Source organism: Phytophthora cinnamomi (genome assembly GCF_018691715.1).
Source record: "Phytophthora cinnamomi strain GKB4 chromosome Unknown Contig17, whole genome shotgun sequence".
Classification (NCBI taxonomy): Eukaryota; Oomycota; class Peronosporomycetes; order Peronosporales; family Peronosporaceae; genus Phytophthora; species Phytophthora cinnamomi.
This window is the reverse complement of record NW_027150950.1, coordinates 2011816-2027038: the sequence shown is the minus strand read 5'-3', so window position 1 is coordinate 2027038 and position 15223 is coordinate 2011816. Positions and strand designations below refer to the sequence as shown.

General features: G+C 50.9%; 5 protein-coding genes across 5 annotated transcripts; 1 reads left to right on the top strand and 4 right to left on the bottom strand.

The window, feature by feature from the left end:
* Positions 1 to 42: 42 nt before the first annotated feature.
* Positions 43 to 1609, bottom strand: IUM83_04891 (gdp-l-galactose phosphorylase 1-like; the record flags this gene model as incomplete). Its single annotated transcript, XM_067928994.1, has 8 exons — positions 43 to 93; positions 168 to 277; positions 353 to 697; positions 763 to 886; positions 960 to 1104; positions 1177 to 1271; positions 1335 to 1426; positions 1492 to 1609. The coding sequence occupies 8 exons, from the start codon at positions 1607 to 1609 to the stop codon at positions 43 to 45; spliced, it is 1080 nt and encodes a 359-aa protein (XP_067796252.1).
* Positions 1610 to 4275: 2666 nt separating this feature from the next.
* IUM83_04890 (Kelch domain-containing protein 4) lies at positions 4276 to 4692 on the top strand (the record flags this gene model as incomplete). Its single annotated transcript, XM_067928993.1, has 1 exon — positions 4276 to 4692. One exon carries the CDS (start codon positions 4276 to 4278, stop codon positions 4690 to 4692), a length of 417 nt encoding a protein of 138 aa, XP_067796253.1.
* Positions 4693 to 5712: 1020 nt separating this feature from the next.
* IUM83_04889 (uncharacterized protein) lies at positions 5713 to 6186 on the bottom strand (the record flags this gene model as incomplete). Its single annotated transcript, XM_067928992.1, has 1 exon — positions 5713 to 6186. One exon carries the CDS (start codon positions 6184 to 6186, stop codon positions 5713 to 5715), a length of 474 nt encoding a protein of 157 aa, XP_067796073.1.
* A 1248-nt stretch (positions 6187 to 7434) lies between these two features.
* IUM83_04888 (Glycoside hydrolase) lies at positions 7435 to 8409 on the bottom strand (the record flags this gene model as incomplete). Its single annotated transcript, XM_067928991.1, has 3 exons — positions 7435 to 7931; positions 7998 to 8136; positions 8206 to 8409. The coding sequence occupies 3 exons, from the start codon at positions 8407 to 8409 to the stop codon at positions 7435 to 7437; spliced, it is 840 nt and encodes a 279-aa protein (XP_067796072.1).
* A 404-nt stretch (positions 8410 to 8813) lies between these two features.
* IUM83_04887 (putative thioredoxin) lies at positions 8814 to 9082 on the bottom strand (the record flags this gene model as incomplete). Its single annotated transcript, XM_067928990.1, has 2 exons — positions 8814 to 8851; positions 8917 to 9082. 2 exons carry the CDS (start codon positions 9080 to 9082, stop codon positions 8814 to 8816), a joined length of 204 nt encoding a protein of 67 aa, XP_067796075.1.
* Between the last annotated feature and the right edge of the window lie 6141 nt (positions 9083 to 15223).

The following is a 15223-nucleotide window of genomic DNA, read 5'->3' as shown; positions in this document are numbered from 1 at the left end:
ACGAATATACAAGCATCCGCCTCCACTCATTTGCTGGACGAGCTAGTGGCCAAATGTCGCCTTCCACTCGGCCAGGAGCACTGCTTCTGTACTCTACAATGCCGACAACAAGCACAACAAACATTAGAGTTATGCAAGTCGAGGCTCGGGAGAGGTCAGGAGCATACCGGAGGGAGGGAAACTTCTTTCTCCAGGACGGTGTTGAACATGTCCTCCGTAAGGTTATCGTACGCCACCTGATCCCCAGCAATAACGAGCCCGGACAACTCAGCGACGGCTACGCGCAGTCGACCAGCATGATCGGAGGTTGAGTCCACGTTTCCATCGATGGATGTATGATCAGGGAACAAACCGATTCCGTTTTCGCGTTGCTGCTGGCGTGGAAAAACAAACACCGCCTCGCCTACAACCAAGAGATTGTGCGGAATTTCTTGGGCTTGCAGCAGCTCAAGGAGAGCCCATGCGATCTTGACGACTTGAGTCACATCAGTCCCTGCGCGCTCAGGTTCCAGTACGAAGCAAGTGGTCTTCCAGGTCGGGATGACTTTCACGATTGCCCCATCAGCGCGAAACACCTCTTGTCGAGGTTGAGCCGCAACAGGGAATGTCGCACTCGCCTCCCCTTCCACACACGGAAAGAAGTAACCCTGGAAATGAAAATGGTTCACCGACGACCAAGCTCCAGCGCTATTGAACCCTGTTGAATCAGTGAGTACGATCAGTTCAAGTTCTTGTTACGCTGTGGTCTCCAACATGGCATACCGAGTGTGAAGTTCTCGTTTTGCATTGCCTGCGAGATGCTCAGCGCATACAACAGGAACTTCTCCGACATTTTCTGCGGTCGCAAGCTGTTCATGTCGGGAACGAACAGCAAGTGGCCGCGCATCTGCTCACATCCAGTAGGATTGTAAAAATGCTAAAACTACATGCCACAACCTCATTGGAAGGTCAATTCGTACCAAAGGGGCCACGTTGACAAGAACGATGTGTTCCACCTCAGTGCTAGTGTCACCCTCTCGTTCTTTCAGCTCGACGGGGTGCACAACTGGGATACGCTGCTCGTCGTCCGTGACAAAGCACAAACCGCCAAGAAACTCAGGTGATCTGGTCACCAAAACGGAAGGGGGCAAATCAGTCGTCCCGACGCCAGTTTGACTACTTGGGTTCACGTCTTACTTGGCTTTTGTGAAGTTGAACCCCCCTGTTTTCGGTTTGTCCGGTGTCGCGTGCGTTGGTGGGGCCAGAAGTTGCTTATCCACGGGTCGTTTGCTCTGAGAAGCATGACAATACTCGGAGTGAGCTCCCAACGTTGCCAAGTCGGCCCTCCCTCTCACCTTGAGGTGGCTCGGGTTAAACTGCACCACGAGTCCCAACTCCCCCGGAACCCGACGACGAAATGTGTCGTTCACGTCCGTGCGCATGACGCCTGCCCTCCCACTGGACGTAAGTTCATGCCCTAGCGCTCGCCTCCGTCACCCACACCCGACGCACCTCCAGACACTGCGAGATCCCATCGGCGCAGCAGCAGCTCGTCCAAGCCCCCCGGCGCCATCATCTCATCCAAGCCCCCCGGCGCCATCATATCATCCAAGCCCCCCGGCGCCATCATCTCATCCAATCACGAATGGGTGGACGGTCCATATCGCGGTCGTTTCAACTTGAACGGCATCAGAGAGGTCCGAGGTGAAGTGTGTGAGGTATGGAGTCGTTTTAGGCACCAGTTAGCTCGTCCAAGCATCTTTCCAAGTCGAGTACATTGGCCGACAGATTCGGGTTAACGCAGTGGCCACGCAATAATAACGTGCAGACGCCAAAGCTGCTGGCTGTACACGTAGTACGAGGCTGAACCGGATCTACCGCTCAACTATTTCGTGCAAGCTTGCCCGATACCGACAGCCACTATCGCAGTTGCCGGTATTTTGCTTGCGATAGTTATTATAGCGCTTTCGACTCTGTAGCGTTTGCATACAAGTGACGTTTTCATGAAATATATCGCAGCTGGGATACGACCTATTCTTGGGGTTAACCCTTTAACTACCGGGCCAAATCTTTGGGGTCCACATGGACCTCTACCTGCGCGAACCATATTGGCGCATTTTGAATTTTTGAACCAATAGTGAGTGGCTGGCGGCCTCCCAGACAACATTCCCTTCAAACTTGTTTCTCCCCTCCCCCACTTCTCAGTAGGAACGTAGCTGAATGCAAGACAGCACAGACGCATGTGGACGGTGTGGTGCGCTTGGGTGCGACTGGCAGCACTACGGCGGCGAGCTGAAGGATGTAGGGCAGCGACTGCTGCTGAAACTGTGGCGAAGACGACGGCGGAATCGTGCTGTCAGGCTTGCTCTCCAGCGCATGTATCTTTACCGGAGAATGGCAACATGAACGGCGATATTCCTGCTTGCATTAGCAGCAAGCTGCAGCAGCTTTGGCCGGACAAAATGGATGTAAGTACATTGTCATGCTGATGGCAGCGCTAACTCATCTACACTAGTGATTGACCTGTTCAAACGTTTGCGTGTAAATGCTACAGGGTCATCGGTCGTTGCTCTGCATACAGCCTCCAGTGCCTCGCGAAGTGCAGGCGACCGTGCTTTGAATACGTCTTGATAGTGGAAGGCGCTGAAGCATTCGACGTGAAAGCCCCTCTCGCACTTCGTGCAGCCGTACTTGGATATCTTCGAGATCCCTCTTTGGCTACACAAATAGCATTTTAGTTTGCCATTGCTGTGCCTGGTTGAGTTGGGTGTAATGATATGCATCGAGGTGTCCGCACCAACAACGTCATCGATCGTCTCACGCTGTCGCTTCTTCTGTCGGCGTGACTGCTGGCGCCGAAGCGCTTTTTCGTTTCGACTCAGAGTGTCCACAATTTTGCGCTTGAACTCGCGTAGTGTCGGCACTTGATCGGTCGATCGCTTCAGCAGTGCGTATGCATTGATCAACGCAGCGACCCCATGTTGCTGGGGGCCGTGAGTAGGTCGGTGAAGCTGCTGAGCACGTGCTGGTTCGTTGGAGTGGCGGCTTTTGCATGACTGTCGACGTATTGTGGGCCTGGTGTGCTTGTCATACAGACGCCATCGCTATCAAGCTGCACGTCGTAGTCGTCTAGCGGTTGTTCGTCGCTCTGCGGAGCAAAACCGTCAAGCTGAAACTCGTCATCTAGCTGAGTTTCTTCGTCTAGCTGAAGTTCATCAAGCTGAGGCTCGTCGTGCACCAATCTATCCCATTCATCGACAAGCGAGTCGACGGCGATGTCGTCGATGCGGAACTGCTGCTGGCTTTCGAGTTCTTCCCATCCCCCGCTAAACCTGTTTTCCATGCTCGGAGATCGTCAAAAACCTGAATGGCGCTTATACTGCTGGCCGCGCACTCAACGAGGCTCAAACGAATGGCCTGGCTAGCACACGGTAGAGGTCTGTATGGACCTCTACCGCGACCTGCAGTGGCCTGTCCCGCAACCGTAGTGATTATTGACCAATAAGGGCGTTGGATTGCCGCTTTGTAGAGGTCTCAGTGGACCTCTAACTGGACCAGTAGTTAAAGGGTTAAATATGGGGTAAATATGGATTTGTTATGGAAATCGAGATTTGAGCACTTGGCTGTCTTGCTTTCAGAAAATTTCCTCAGACAAAGAAAATGAGCGAAAATCACCAATCTGCAGTTATTTTGTCTTAAGCATTATTTTAGTGAAGTACGATACTCCAGGTCATGTAAGATGTATCCATACAAACTCGTTAGTGCAATCCAAGAGCAGCGCATGTTGGCAAAACGCAAACTCCTCTCCCCCGAGATATCAGTTTAATACGTCAATGCCTAGTTACTGCCGGAGACGAAGAAGGAGGAGGAAGAGAAACTTAACTTGAAAAGTTAAGTATTGAATTTTTCGTAGTTCGCAATGTAAAACGAAAACTTCTCTTTGGAAGGGGAGCGTTTCTACTGACTACGGTAATTTCGCATCCACGATCTTTTTCCCCCCATAAACGCGGCTCTTGTGATGCTGTGGCCACGTGTGTACTTGTCTATAATAATATTATTATATCATATTGTTAATTAATATGATATTATTATCTCGCGTAACCCACGATCATTAGAGAGTTTTTGCAAGTTTTCCTTTCCCATTCCCAGATAGTCTCTCAGGTGTGGCTATGGGAGATCAAAACCACTTTTCGCGGTTTCCCAGTCCCAGCAAATCACCTTATTAAATAGCATGTCATGCTTTATAGAAGGCTCAAGCTGAGCCCCTTGCTTCCAGTCACTCCTGAACAAGTGAAGATGACGGCGGACGAGATTCTTCTGCTGTGCGCTCTACTCGAGGACACAGGATGCAGTGACGCCATGGTTCTTATGGTTGCAGCTCTCTATCGCCCGCCCGTCGAGCGCCCTGTCGTGCTTAACATCCGCTTCTGCATCACTGCTACGACGGATGTGGACGCCGAGTTCGACTTTCGTTTCGACGTGGCGGGCATATTGCAGCTGTCTTCGATGTTCGAGCTGCCCGAGTGGGTGATGACGAAGCATCGTGACTGTGTGCATAAGACGGAAGCTCTCTGCATCCTACTGCACCGCCTCAGCTACCCCAAGCGACTAGCGGACATGCGCAAGACATTCGGACGGTCAGAGGGCGCGCTCAGTCGTATTGTTCTGCACATGGGTAAGGTTATATTGCTGTATGATGTGGGGAGCTGGTGATTTAATCTAACATTCTACTAATTGAAGTGTTGTTCGATAGATATGAAGAAACAATTTACTTTCACAAGCATATAATTCAAAGTCGTATTGCTATCTACGCCGATGCTATCAACCAGAAAGGTGCTCCAATGACCAACATCTTTGGTTTCATTGACGGAACGAAGAACGCAATTTGCCGTCCATCACCACGCGCCGGAAGCAACGAAAACCTGCAGCGCCAAGTGTATTCGGGACACAAGCGTATTCACTGTCTCAATTACCAGTGCATTACGACACCAGACGGGCTGGCGCTTCATTATTGGGGTCCTATTGAAGGGCGACGGCACGATGTCACCTTGCTGCGCGAGAGCAAGCTGCTGGACTATTTCGAGCAGAACCAAGATATTTTTGGTGGGTATGCTGTATACGGTGATCCGGCCTACGGTATATCCCGGTATATTGTATCCGGTTTTCGTGGTGCAAGTACGTCAACTAGGGAAAAGGCATTCAACAGTGCAATGAGTTCTGTGCGTGAGAGTGTCGAGTGGTCGTTCGGTAGACTGAAGACGCTCTGGGCATTCATCGACTTCAAAATGTCGAACAAGATTAGACTAAGTCCAGTGGGGAAGTACGTCATGATCTCAATGCTCATGACAAACTGTCATTGCTGCTACTACAAGGGGAATCAAATTAGCTCGTTCTATGCGTTAGCACCGCCCTCGTTGCAAGTATATTTAGCCGTGGCTTAGATAACCGTGCAATAAACGCAACTGCTGCTCCCTACTTGCTCTGCATCGCGGTCATCGTGCGTTGCGTGAACACATCCAGCAACTTCACCATGCGCTCGTTCTTGTCGGCGCGTAAACGAGCTTGCTCTGCGCGGTCCTCAGCTCTCTCACGAGCGTGATCCAGACGTTCTTCGGCTCGTTCTTCTTTGCGAGCTGCTATGTCACGCTCCTTCATCTCCATCATGGCCATAGTAAGTTGGGCGAGGCGAACATGCTTCTTCGGTGGGGATCCGGCTTCGTCAGCGGCCGAAGATTACTCCAGTCGCTCCATGGCTACCCGGCGAGCCACAAGCGACGCTGCCTCGTCTCGCTCGCGCTTCTTCTGTTCGTTTTGCTTTTTGCATTCTTGCTCCTGTTTAGCATCATCGAGGAGCTCTACAAGCTCATCAAGCAGCTGGTCTCTCTCCGTGACCTCCTCCGCCACGCCAGACAGTAGCTCCGCCTCCTTCATCGCCTCTCGGTGAGTTTGAACAAGCTGGTTCATGCGTGATTGTGCGTTCTTGCCACTTAGCTTACTGCGCGAAAAGGCCGATGAGGCTACGAGCGTTGCAGCAAGACTGTCCCAGTGCTGCATGACTTTGCCCCGTGGCTTAGCAAAAGGCCGGTCAAGCAGCACTTGGCGAAGCAGAGCGACATCGTCTTCTTCGCTGTAGTTCTTACGGCGTGGTGGGGCTGTCGAGCGAGGTGGCTCGGTGGCAGGCTTCGAAGCCACAGTCGTTGCAGCCATGAGGTCGTGTGGGAGGCGGCAACTCTGGGAATGGAAAGGCTCCCACAGATTTCCGAATTCTGTGGGTGGCGGAGGGGGTTTCCCATAGAGGTGCCCTGTTTGTGTTTACTTTGCTGTGGGAATGGCAATGGGAGCCGCAGCGAAAACTCTCTATTAAGCATCTTTACGGTTGTTGCTTGAACAATCGCTCGAAGTACAACCGCAATCCGCACATACTACAGGTGTCGTTGATCTCGCTGTCCTCAGGTTGCATTGGCACCGTAACCTCATCTCAGTTCAGATAAATGGCAGGGAGAAGAAGAGAACGTGTGGGCACATAGAGAAACGCTTGCAAAGACGCATCCACAACACTTGTACAAATCCCCAAACTCATATGATGGAGGTCAACCTTTACCCCGGACAACCAAACTTACAAATAATGGTACTACAGTACTGGTGAATTTCGCCAAAAGAAGTCAGTTTTGCAATCGACTTCTGCGTTATCAATCGTCAGGTCAGGATTTCAGCGATCGGCATAGCGTTATGCGTCGATCCTCAGATTTGCTTTCGACAGCAGATCTGTTCTAAGTGGTTGTGGACACCCGCACTACTTTTCGATTCCCCTCCGAGAACGCACGCGAATCCAGTTCCTGCTTTCATTTGCCAGGTTCTTATGCGCCTCTACCACGTTGTCGTAGTGGCTGTGTATGTCCTCGTCGCTATCAGCAGTGCGTCACCTACTGCTGCAGCCGCATCGAAGACCGCCCCACTGCTCAACTCGCACACTCTCAACAGCGAACGGAACGGTGAGAACACGAAGCGATTCCTAAGGCCCGAGACGGAAGTAAACAGCGACGTCCAAAATGAAGAGAGACGCCTCATCAATGTCGACCTCGCTATCAAGGACTTGGTGCACAAAGTCAGGATGAAAACCAAGTGGAAACTTCAATTTGTGGCGTGGAAGCTAGCTGATAAGACCCCAGCACAGTTGGCCGACGAGTTTGGGGGGGTCATGGGCAAAGGACACGAGAAGTGGGAGAAGCTCTTGGCTTACCAGAAGTATTACGGTAACGGGCCATTGAAATATCCATGACGGCTTGGTTTGTCTCGACCAAGTTCTCTGTACAAGGACTACCACGAGTTCTCACTCGAGTATCTGCGAATATTGCCCGCACTGTCGTTCAATATTTCCTTCTTGTTTCTTACTCCTCATCACGATTCTCGACACAATGCTGCAACCAACCACTCGTTGTCACACCCCTCACACACCTACAGCTTTGCCGGACCCACTCCCGTCTCCGTCGTGTACACCTGCCCGCCGTCCGAGGCGATGACCATGCCCGTGATCCACCCGGACGCCTTGGACGACAGGAAGATGGCTAGCCCCGCCATGTCTGAGTCCAGCCCGAAGCGCTGGATCGGGATGCCCGAGGCCAGGTCGTCCATGCCCAGGCCCGTGACGACCGAGATGCCTTTCGACATCTTGGACGGCACGAGGCCCGGCGCGATGGCGTTCACCAGGATGTGGCCACCGTTGGGGCGACGCGCCAGCTTGGCCGCTAGCACGCGAGTCATGTGGTGGATCGCGGCCTTGGACGTGTCGTAGGCGATGGTGTCGATCTGCTGCGGCATGAGGCCGGCCACGGAGCCGACGTTGATGACGCGCGCCGCGTCGGACGACGTGGCCGCCGCGTCCAGCAGCGGCAGCAGGAACTTGGTCAGGTGGAAGGGTGACGTCACGTTCACCGTCAGCACCTTGTTCCATGCTGGTTAAGAAAAAAACGTGAGCACAACTTCAAGACAAAAAAATAATTTTTGCAGCAGCACCGCACCGGCCTCCGGGTGGTGGTCGAAGTCGCCGCCCCAAGACACGCCCGAGTTGTTGATGAGTACGTCCACCTTGCTCTCGCGCTGGGCGATCTCGTCCGCCAGCGCCTTGCAGCCGGCCTCGCTCAGCAGATTGGCTTGCAGCTATTGGCACAACTTCTGTCAGCCCCCTTCTCTCTTACTAACAGGCAATTGCAGTGGGTCGTTTACTACCGGGACGCACTTGCCGGGGCCCTTGGCGTTGAGCTCCCGGGCCGTGTCCGCGCAGGCCTCGAGGCGGCGCGACGCGATGTAGACCGTGGCGCCGTTCTGCACGAAGCCGTCGGCCATCATCTTGCCGATGCCGCGGCCGCCGCCCGTGATGACCACCACCTTGTCCTTCACGTCGAAGAGCTGCGTCAGCTGGAGCGCGCTCATGGCTCTCGTTGGGTCGATTGGCTGTGCACGTGCGCGGAAGGCGGCGGGATCGATTGTGGTCGAGCTGCTCAATACTGGAATCTGTTCGACTCGACTTGAACACGTCAGCGTAAACAAAAAACTGGAACTGCAAGTTGGTGTACGATACATTACCTGCCCATTGAGATATGGATACATGTGATGGCTTCATCTCAGTGGTTTGTATGCGACCCCTGTTTCAAACAGAGGTTTCACGGGTCACCCTACCCGTCCGACCAGGGATGGCAAAAAAAATATTTAAATATTTTTATCCGTGAAAAAAATATAATAAAAATATTTTATTTTTATTCGTGTAAGTACGAAAATAAAACACTTCGGTTTTGTATCGGACACAATCTGACAACCGCGCTCTATTAGGTGGGGCCCTATATTTGCTGACGTGCGACGCAGTCATCTCGCCGTCCTTGCACACGCGGAAGGTGGGGAAGCAGTCCACATCAATCTCCTTACAAACGCCTCGGTGCTCACCTTTAGGAACTTGACGGCCAGGAACTCGTTCTCCGTCAGCTGCGTCACCTTGGGGGGTCACCATCTTGCAGCCACCGCACAGCGGCGCCGAGAACTGCACGGTGGCCGGCTGCTTCTCGCCGATGGCGCCGCTGAAGTCCTCAGGTGTCTTGACCTCGATCGGCATGGTCGGCTCCGCCACCTTTGAAGCTGAAGTAGCCCTGCGGTGGCGTCAGTATGCGTTGAGGCTAGTATTCAGGTAGTTATTGTGTTATACGGTGCTCCAGGCGATCCGTTTCAGCGGGGTTTGATGTATAAAAATGGAAATAAAAATATTTTTTCGATATTTTTATTTTGAAAAACTCCTTCCATATTTTTTTTGCCATCCCTGGTCCGACTGGTGTACCGATGTGGTATCGGGCACCCAAGCAGGTCCCTCCGTGAAGTTCGGGTACCCGTACCTGTAGTTTCAATAGTAATAAATAAATAAATAAATACAAAATTATATTTAACCATCACGTCCAAACCAGAAATGATTGCACATGGCCACCATTTTCGGATTTATACCTGTCCTGCACCTACCGGGTCACCCTGCCCGTGCAACTCGATTGTCAGCATTCAGAGAAGGTCATCACGAGCTGCGAGGTGCAACAGTTGCTGATTACTAAGTTTTTGTCCGATCCGACGTTGCCGCAGATGTAAGCTGGGCAATGCTGGGCTTCACTCGGGGTGGCAATAGCAGCCACAACAGCAAGTAGCATGACAAACGAGGTCAAGAAGTTCATTTTCCCTGGTAATCTTGGGCTGCTTGGATGGCTTGTTCAGCTGCCTTGGAAAATTGTAAAGTGGGCAACCTGCGCTCCTGTTACTTTCGCGTGCCATTCACAAATCCTCAACAGAAAATGCGCTGTAGAGCAGAGCGCAACGTAAGCGAGTACAGATCTTCACCCGTAGAGCTGCGTGCAGCGAGTTGCGTTTTACCCATCCAATATCCTGCCGCAACCGTTGTGGACTGTCGTCTATAAATCTAACTCGTCTTCGTCGTTGCAAGCTAAAAAGGCTTCAACTCAAATTAGATTTTGCCAGCAGTAGTTAAAACGTACTTTGTACGAAGTCCAATAAATCGCTTTTTGATGTGTGCACTGTTTTTCGATTGTACCTTCGAAAAAGAGTTCTTTGCTGAAACATACTCCTTATCATCACACTCTTGGTTGAAGCTGCACCAGGAGACGCAATACACTATCGGTGTAAAAAAACAATCGGCTGCAGTACAGTGTAGTAACGTTCCGTGCGCTCTCAGACGTTATCCACGCTTCACCTACATTGAGACATGCTACCGAGTATAACCATAATGGTGGGGCCAACGGCTGGATATACGTCAGGTATGCTGCCTACAGCAATGTCGAAAGCGCAAAGCACGATGGAAATTTTCGCGTAACGAAAGCATAGGTGTCATAGCCACACTATAACGCAAATGTAGGTACGTCACCATCTTCTAAGTGTAAAATAGGTCGTTTCCGCGGTACAAAGGGTTTTATCCAGTACTGTACATTACTAGCCTAATATTGTACTGGCCAGAAAGTTTAGTAACTAAGGGTTCGGAAAATTATGGTGGTAAACGTGCAAAACAGTACCGCTTTTCGCTTCCATCAACTGTGCGATCCCTGCTCTACAGCAACCAATCACTGAAGGGGCCAACGGTATCTCTATTACCGAAGTTGAGTGCTTACAGTACGAACATTAACTTCAGACCAGTGTAAGTTTTGTACGTAGCGAGATAATTTGTCTCCATCAAATTCTATAAAGTTGTCGGTCGCGCTTGGGACCAACAGCTTTCCTGTGTACTTCAGAAGTACTAATTTACGACGTTGCTCCAACGGATGATACAGTGCCATATATCGACAGTAGCTTGTTCGTCAATTTCGGGTTTTCGACGATTCTGAGTCTCCTTGCTATAAGCCTGCAAATCCACAGTTAGAACCTTCGAGAATTTGACGAATAGATAATCCGAATTTAACATTGATCTTAGTAACCAACTTTAGTCTGCAAGACATTTTCTTTTTGGAATAAGCTCCGGTCTTCGTATCTCTGGAAGCCGATTTGGCGCTCGATTCATGGTACATTGCCAGGGTACCGAGCGTCCCTTTCAGTAAATTCCTACGGATACGCCAACACCTCTCCATGGAAACGTCTGTACGCTTGCAACTGTTCATGATTCGTGTGCGAGTATACGGCCGACCCCATATTTCCCATTCCTAGTTTATGGCGCGCAGCTTGTGGGTCTTAACGGAGCGCAGATCGAACTCACTCACAAACAACTTGTTACTCTTAGGGGAACTTTCGGACTGAGGGCACGCCGAGTGCGGACTCTCTGCTACGGCCTTTCTACCATCACTCTGCTAGCCAGTTCCAGAAGATGGCTTCAACTTCACTCGTTGTGACAAAAGATGATGCGGTTTCCAACACGCCCTCCTCCGAAGTGAAACTCGTCACTGAGGAAGATGCTCTTTAGATAAACCGATCATAGCACTCAATGTTTCGAGCCTATCGCTGGCCAGTGGCTTCGTCATGAGATCGGATGGATTCACGTCCGTCTTGACCTTCCACAAGACCACGGTCTTCTTCGCCACTTGGTCACGCACGTAGTGCCAACGTAGCTCGATGTGTCGCGTCCTGCGACTGTAGGTTGGGTTAGTAGCCATTACGTAGGCTGCTTGGTTATCGATGCCCATTCGAAAACTGAACTCCAAATCTGGAAAAACTTGGATCAGCATGTTGCGTAGCCTTCGCTTCCATGCATGCTTCGCATGCTGCAACATACTCCGCCTCAGCGGTCGATTGCGCCACGATGCTTTGGCGTCTTGATGCCCACGAAACTGCACCACCAGCCATGCAGTGAACAAAACCTGTGATGCTCTTGCGTGTGTCAGGGTCATTTCCCCAATCGGAGTCGCAATACCCATCAATAATTAACTCGGGCTTTTGCTCTGCTGACTTGTTCCGGGTGTATACAATTCCTTGCGTCTTGGTCCCAACTAGGTACCTCAGCACTCTCTTGGCGGCGCCAATGTGCTGCTGTGTAGGGTTTTGCACGTATCTGCTAAGCTGTCCAACGGAGAACGCGAGATCTGGTCTTGTACAGGTAGTCAAGTACATGAGGGATCCGACCAGCTCACGATACGGGAAGTTCTTGCCGTTCACGGGTTTCTCTTTGCGTCGATCCGTATCAGTGTCTTTCACAGTCAAACGCATGTTCGTCTCCATAGGGATCCTACTTGGATGAGCGTCCACAAAATGGAACCGCTCGATTATCTCTTCGCAGTACTTCGCCTGGTGAATTTTAATGGAGTCTGCGTTCTGTTCTACCTGCACACCGAGGTATGTGTTGAGAAGACCTTGGTCCTTTAGTCCATAGTCCTGGTCTAACTGCTCAAACATTCTCTTCTTGAACTCGACGTTGTTCGTCGCGCACAGTATGTCATCAACGTACAGAAGTACGATGGCGAATTCGCCGTCTTGATCGTAGAAGTAGAGGCACGGCTCGGTCTCACACTGCTTGAAGCCGTAGTCCACAAACCAGCGATTCACCTCGCTGTTCCATTCTCTACCGGACTGGCGCAGCCCGTACAAAGCCTTTTCGACGATATATATCATTCCGTCATCTTCACACGGGTAGCCTTCAACCTCTTCCAGGTACTGTTTTATACCTAACGTAGCATTAAGGTATGCCGTGTTAATGTCTCCTTGGTAGATCATCAACTTCAAAATGATGCACACAGCAACAAACGTCCTGAATGTCGCCATTCGTGCCACCGGAGAAAATGTCTCTGTGAAGTCAATACCAAATCGCTGTTTGTCACCACGTGCAACTATGCGTGCTCGGTACCTCACAATGTAACCTAGATGATCTGTCTTCACATCGAAGACCCACATGGTCTTGATGGTCTGCTGCCCGCTAGGCAATCCTGAACGTGGAATCTGCCTTAACACTCCTTTGTCTTTCAAGGCAGCCATCTCCGCATCCATAGCTTCACGCCAGAACATAGCTTGCTTGGAGCGTATCGCTTGCCTATAGTTCTTAGGGATCTTGATGTCACTAGCACGTAATCCACCATTGCCACGGCGATCTGCGTGTAGTGCTTTGAACGCTGAGCACACATCGTAGTCCTCGAATCGTTCAGGTTTAAGGTTCTTTGGGACTTCACGAAGTCCTGGGCGCCTTGTTGCCGCTGCATGTTTGGCCCTTAACTTTGTACGCTTCTTGTCATGCGTATGACGAATATCTTCGTCTCTTGGATGCACCTTTCCGATTAGCATTTGCGTTGGAATTGCTAGAACACCATTTTCAGCTGGTGCTGGCGGTTCACTCCCGTCATCACTTACGCCGTTATCATCCTGTGCCTCGTGATCATCGCTTGGGTCGAACAAATAATCGTAGTCATCGTCGCCATCAAGCTCCCTCTCATTCTCTTCAGGAACAGGAGTCAGATCAGACACATGGCTTGCCAGTTCATCAATTAACTCGCCAACATAATTATCATGTTCATCAAATTCACTTTCTGCATCATCACCAACTTCGCTCTCAGCTTGGACAACAATGCTAGCTACGCTGTCAACAACGTGAACAGCTTCTGCATCCTCGTCCTCCTGCGTTTCACACGCATTTTCGTCCTCCTGTGTTGCACACGCATCCTCATAGTCGGGTAGAGAGCTGTTCTGCAGAATATCATCCCATAGTTGGTGGTCATTTTCCGCTAGTTCACTGCTAGAGCTGCTCCTGTCTCCATTGGGAAGGGCGCTGTTGCGCACCATATCATTCCACAGCACTTGCTCAGCTTCGTTGAGGTCGTCTATGCTTGCAGCAACGCTTTGCATTTCGACATTGCTATCGTCACGCACGGACTCGGCGTCACACTCTGCTCGTTGAGATGCTTCGCTGTCACTTTCTGCGTCATCGAAGTCTCCATCCCGAAGAAATTCGCCGAACGTCTGTAACCATCTGTTCACCTTTGTCTTGAATCCGCTGTCGTAGCGGTCTTTGTACTTAATCGCCTCGTTCACCTTCACATCAGCCACGAAGCCCTTTTGGTGCTCGGTAGGAAAATATACCTGGCAGCCAACAACGTCTTCTTGATAGCCAATGAGAAAACCCACCTTGCAGTTCACACTCAGTTTCTTGCGTTTGGCCACGGGCGTGTGACAGTATACCAATGACCCAAAGGTACGAATGTGATGAATGTCCGGTTTAGTACCGTACATCATCTCGTATGGGGTTCGTCCGGCGCCCTTGCAAAATACTCGGTTCTTAATGTAAACAGCAGTTTGCAATGCATGCATCCAAAACGATCTCGGTAGCCCCGAGTAATGCATCATTGTCTTTACCATTCCAATTAAAGTCTGGTGTGTTCGCTCCACGAGGTTCAACTGAGACGACTTCGGACCAACCTTGGTGTGGACTATGCCCTTCGTAGCATACCAGTGCTCAATAGTCTTGTTGCAGAATTCTGCACCCTTGTCGGTTAGCACTTGCTTCACCGGTCCGATAGCTTCGTCTTGCTCATCACTAGACTCTTCCTCAGCACACCACCGACGGGTCACTACCGTATCAACTTCCCGTCCGTGCTGCCGTTCAGCCCACGCAATGTACTGCTTCATGTACCCGTTCACCTCATCTTCTGTCTTCGAATTCAACAGGTACGTGGTCACAAAACGCTAGAATCCGTCCATCACAACTAACACAGCACTATATTTCGTGCCATTGTGTAGTCCAGGAATCAATAAGTCGGCGAAGACCATGTCATTCACGTTCACAATGTTGCGATCGAGGCTCTTCTTGAATGTCTTGCGTCGTTGCTTACCAAAATGGCAGTCAGTGCAATCCATCTTGCCACGCCTCTTCAACATGATGCCCTTGGCCATTCCGCGATCAACCATTAGGCGAATATACTCTGGGCAGATGTGGCCCAAGCGCGCGTGCCAGACGTCAATATCTTCGACACCGTCTGTCACCGCAAAATTTGCCACTATTTGTTTCTTCACAGCAGGTGTCTTCTTGTCGACCTTAACGCCACCAATATTGTGCACGTTGAAAGCCCACAGTCGATGCTCATGCACCGCACGAAGCACCTCTGTGCCATCTTTCGTCATACCAAACATCATTGTTTCCTGCTCCCACGACATTTTGAAGCCTTGCTCCAGTGCTTGTCCTGGTGAGAAGAGGTTACATCCAGCTTTTGGTACGTATAGCACGTCTTCGAGGAACACGAACACCATCTCTTCATCAATCATAGTAGCTAGAAGAATTGTCCCAAAGCCTTCAGCCTTGGCG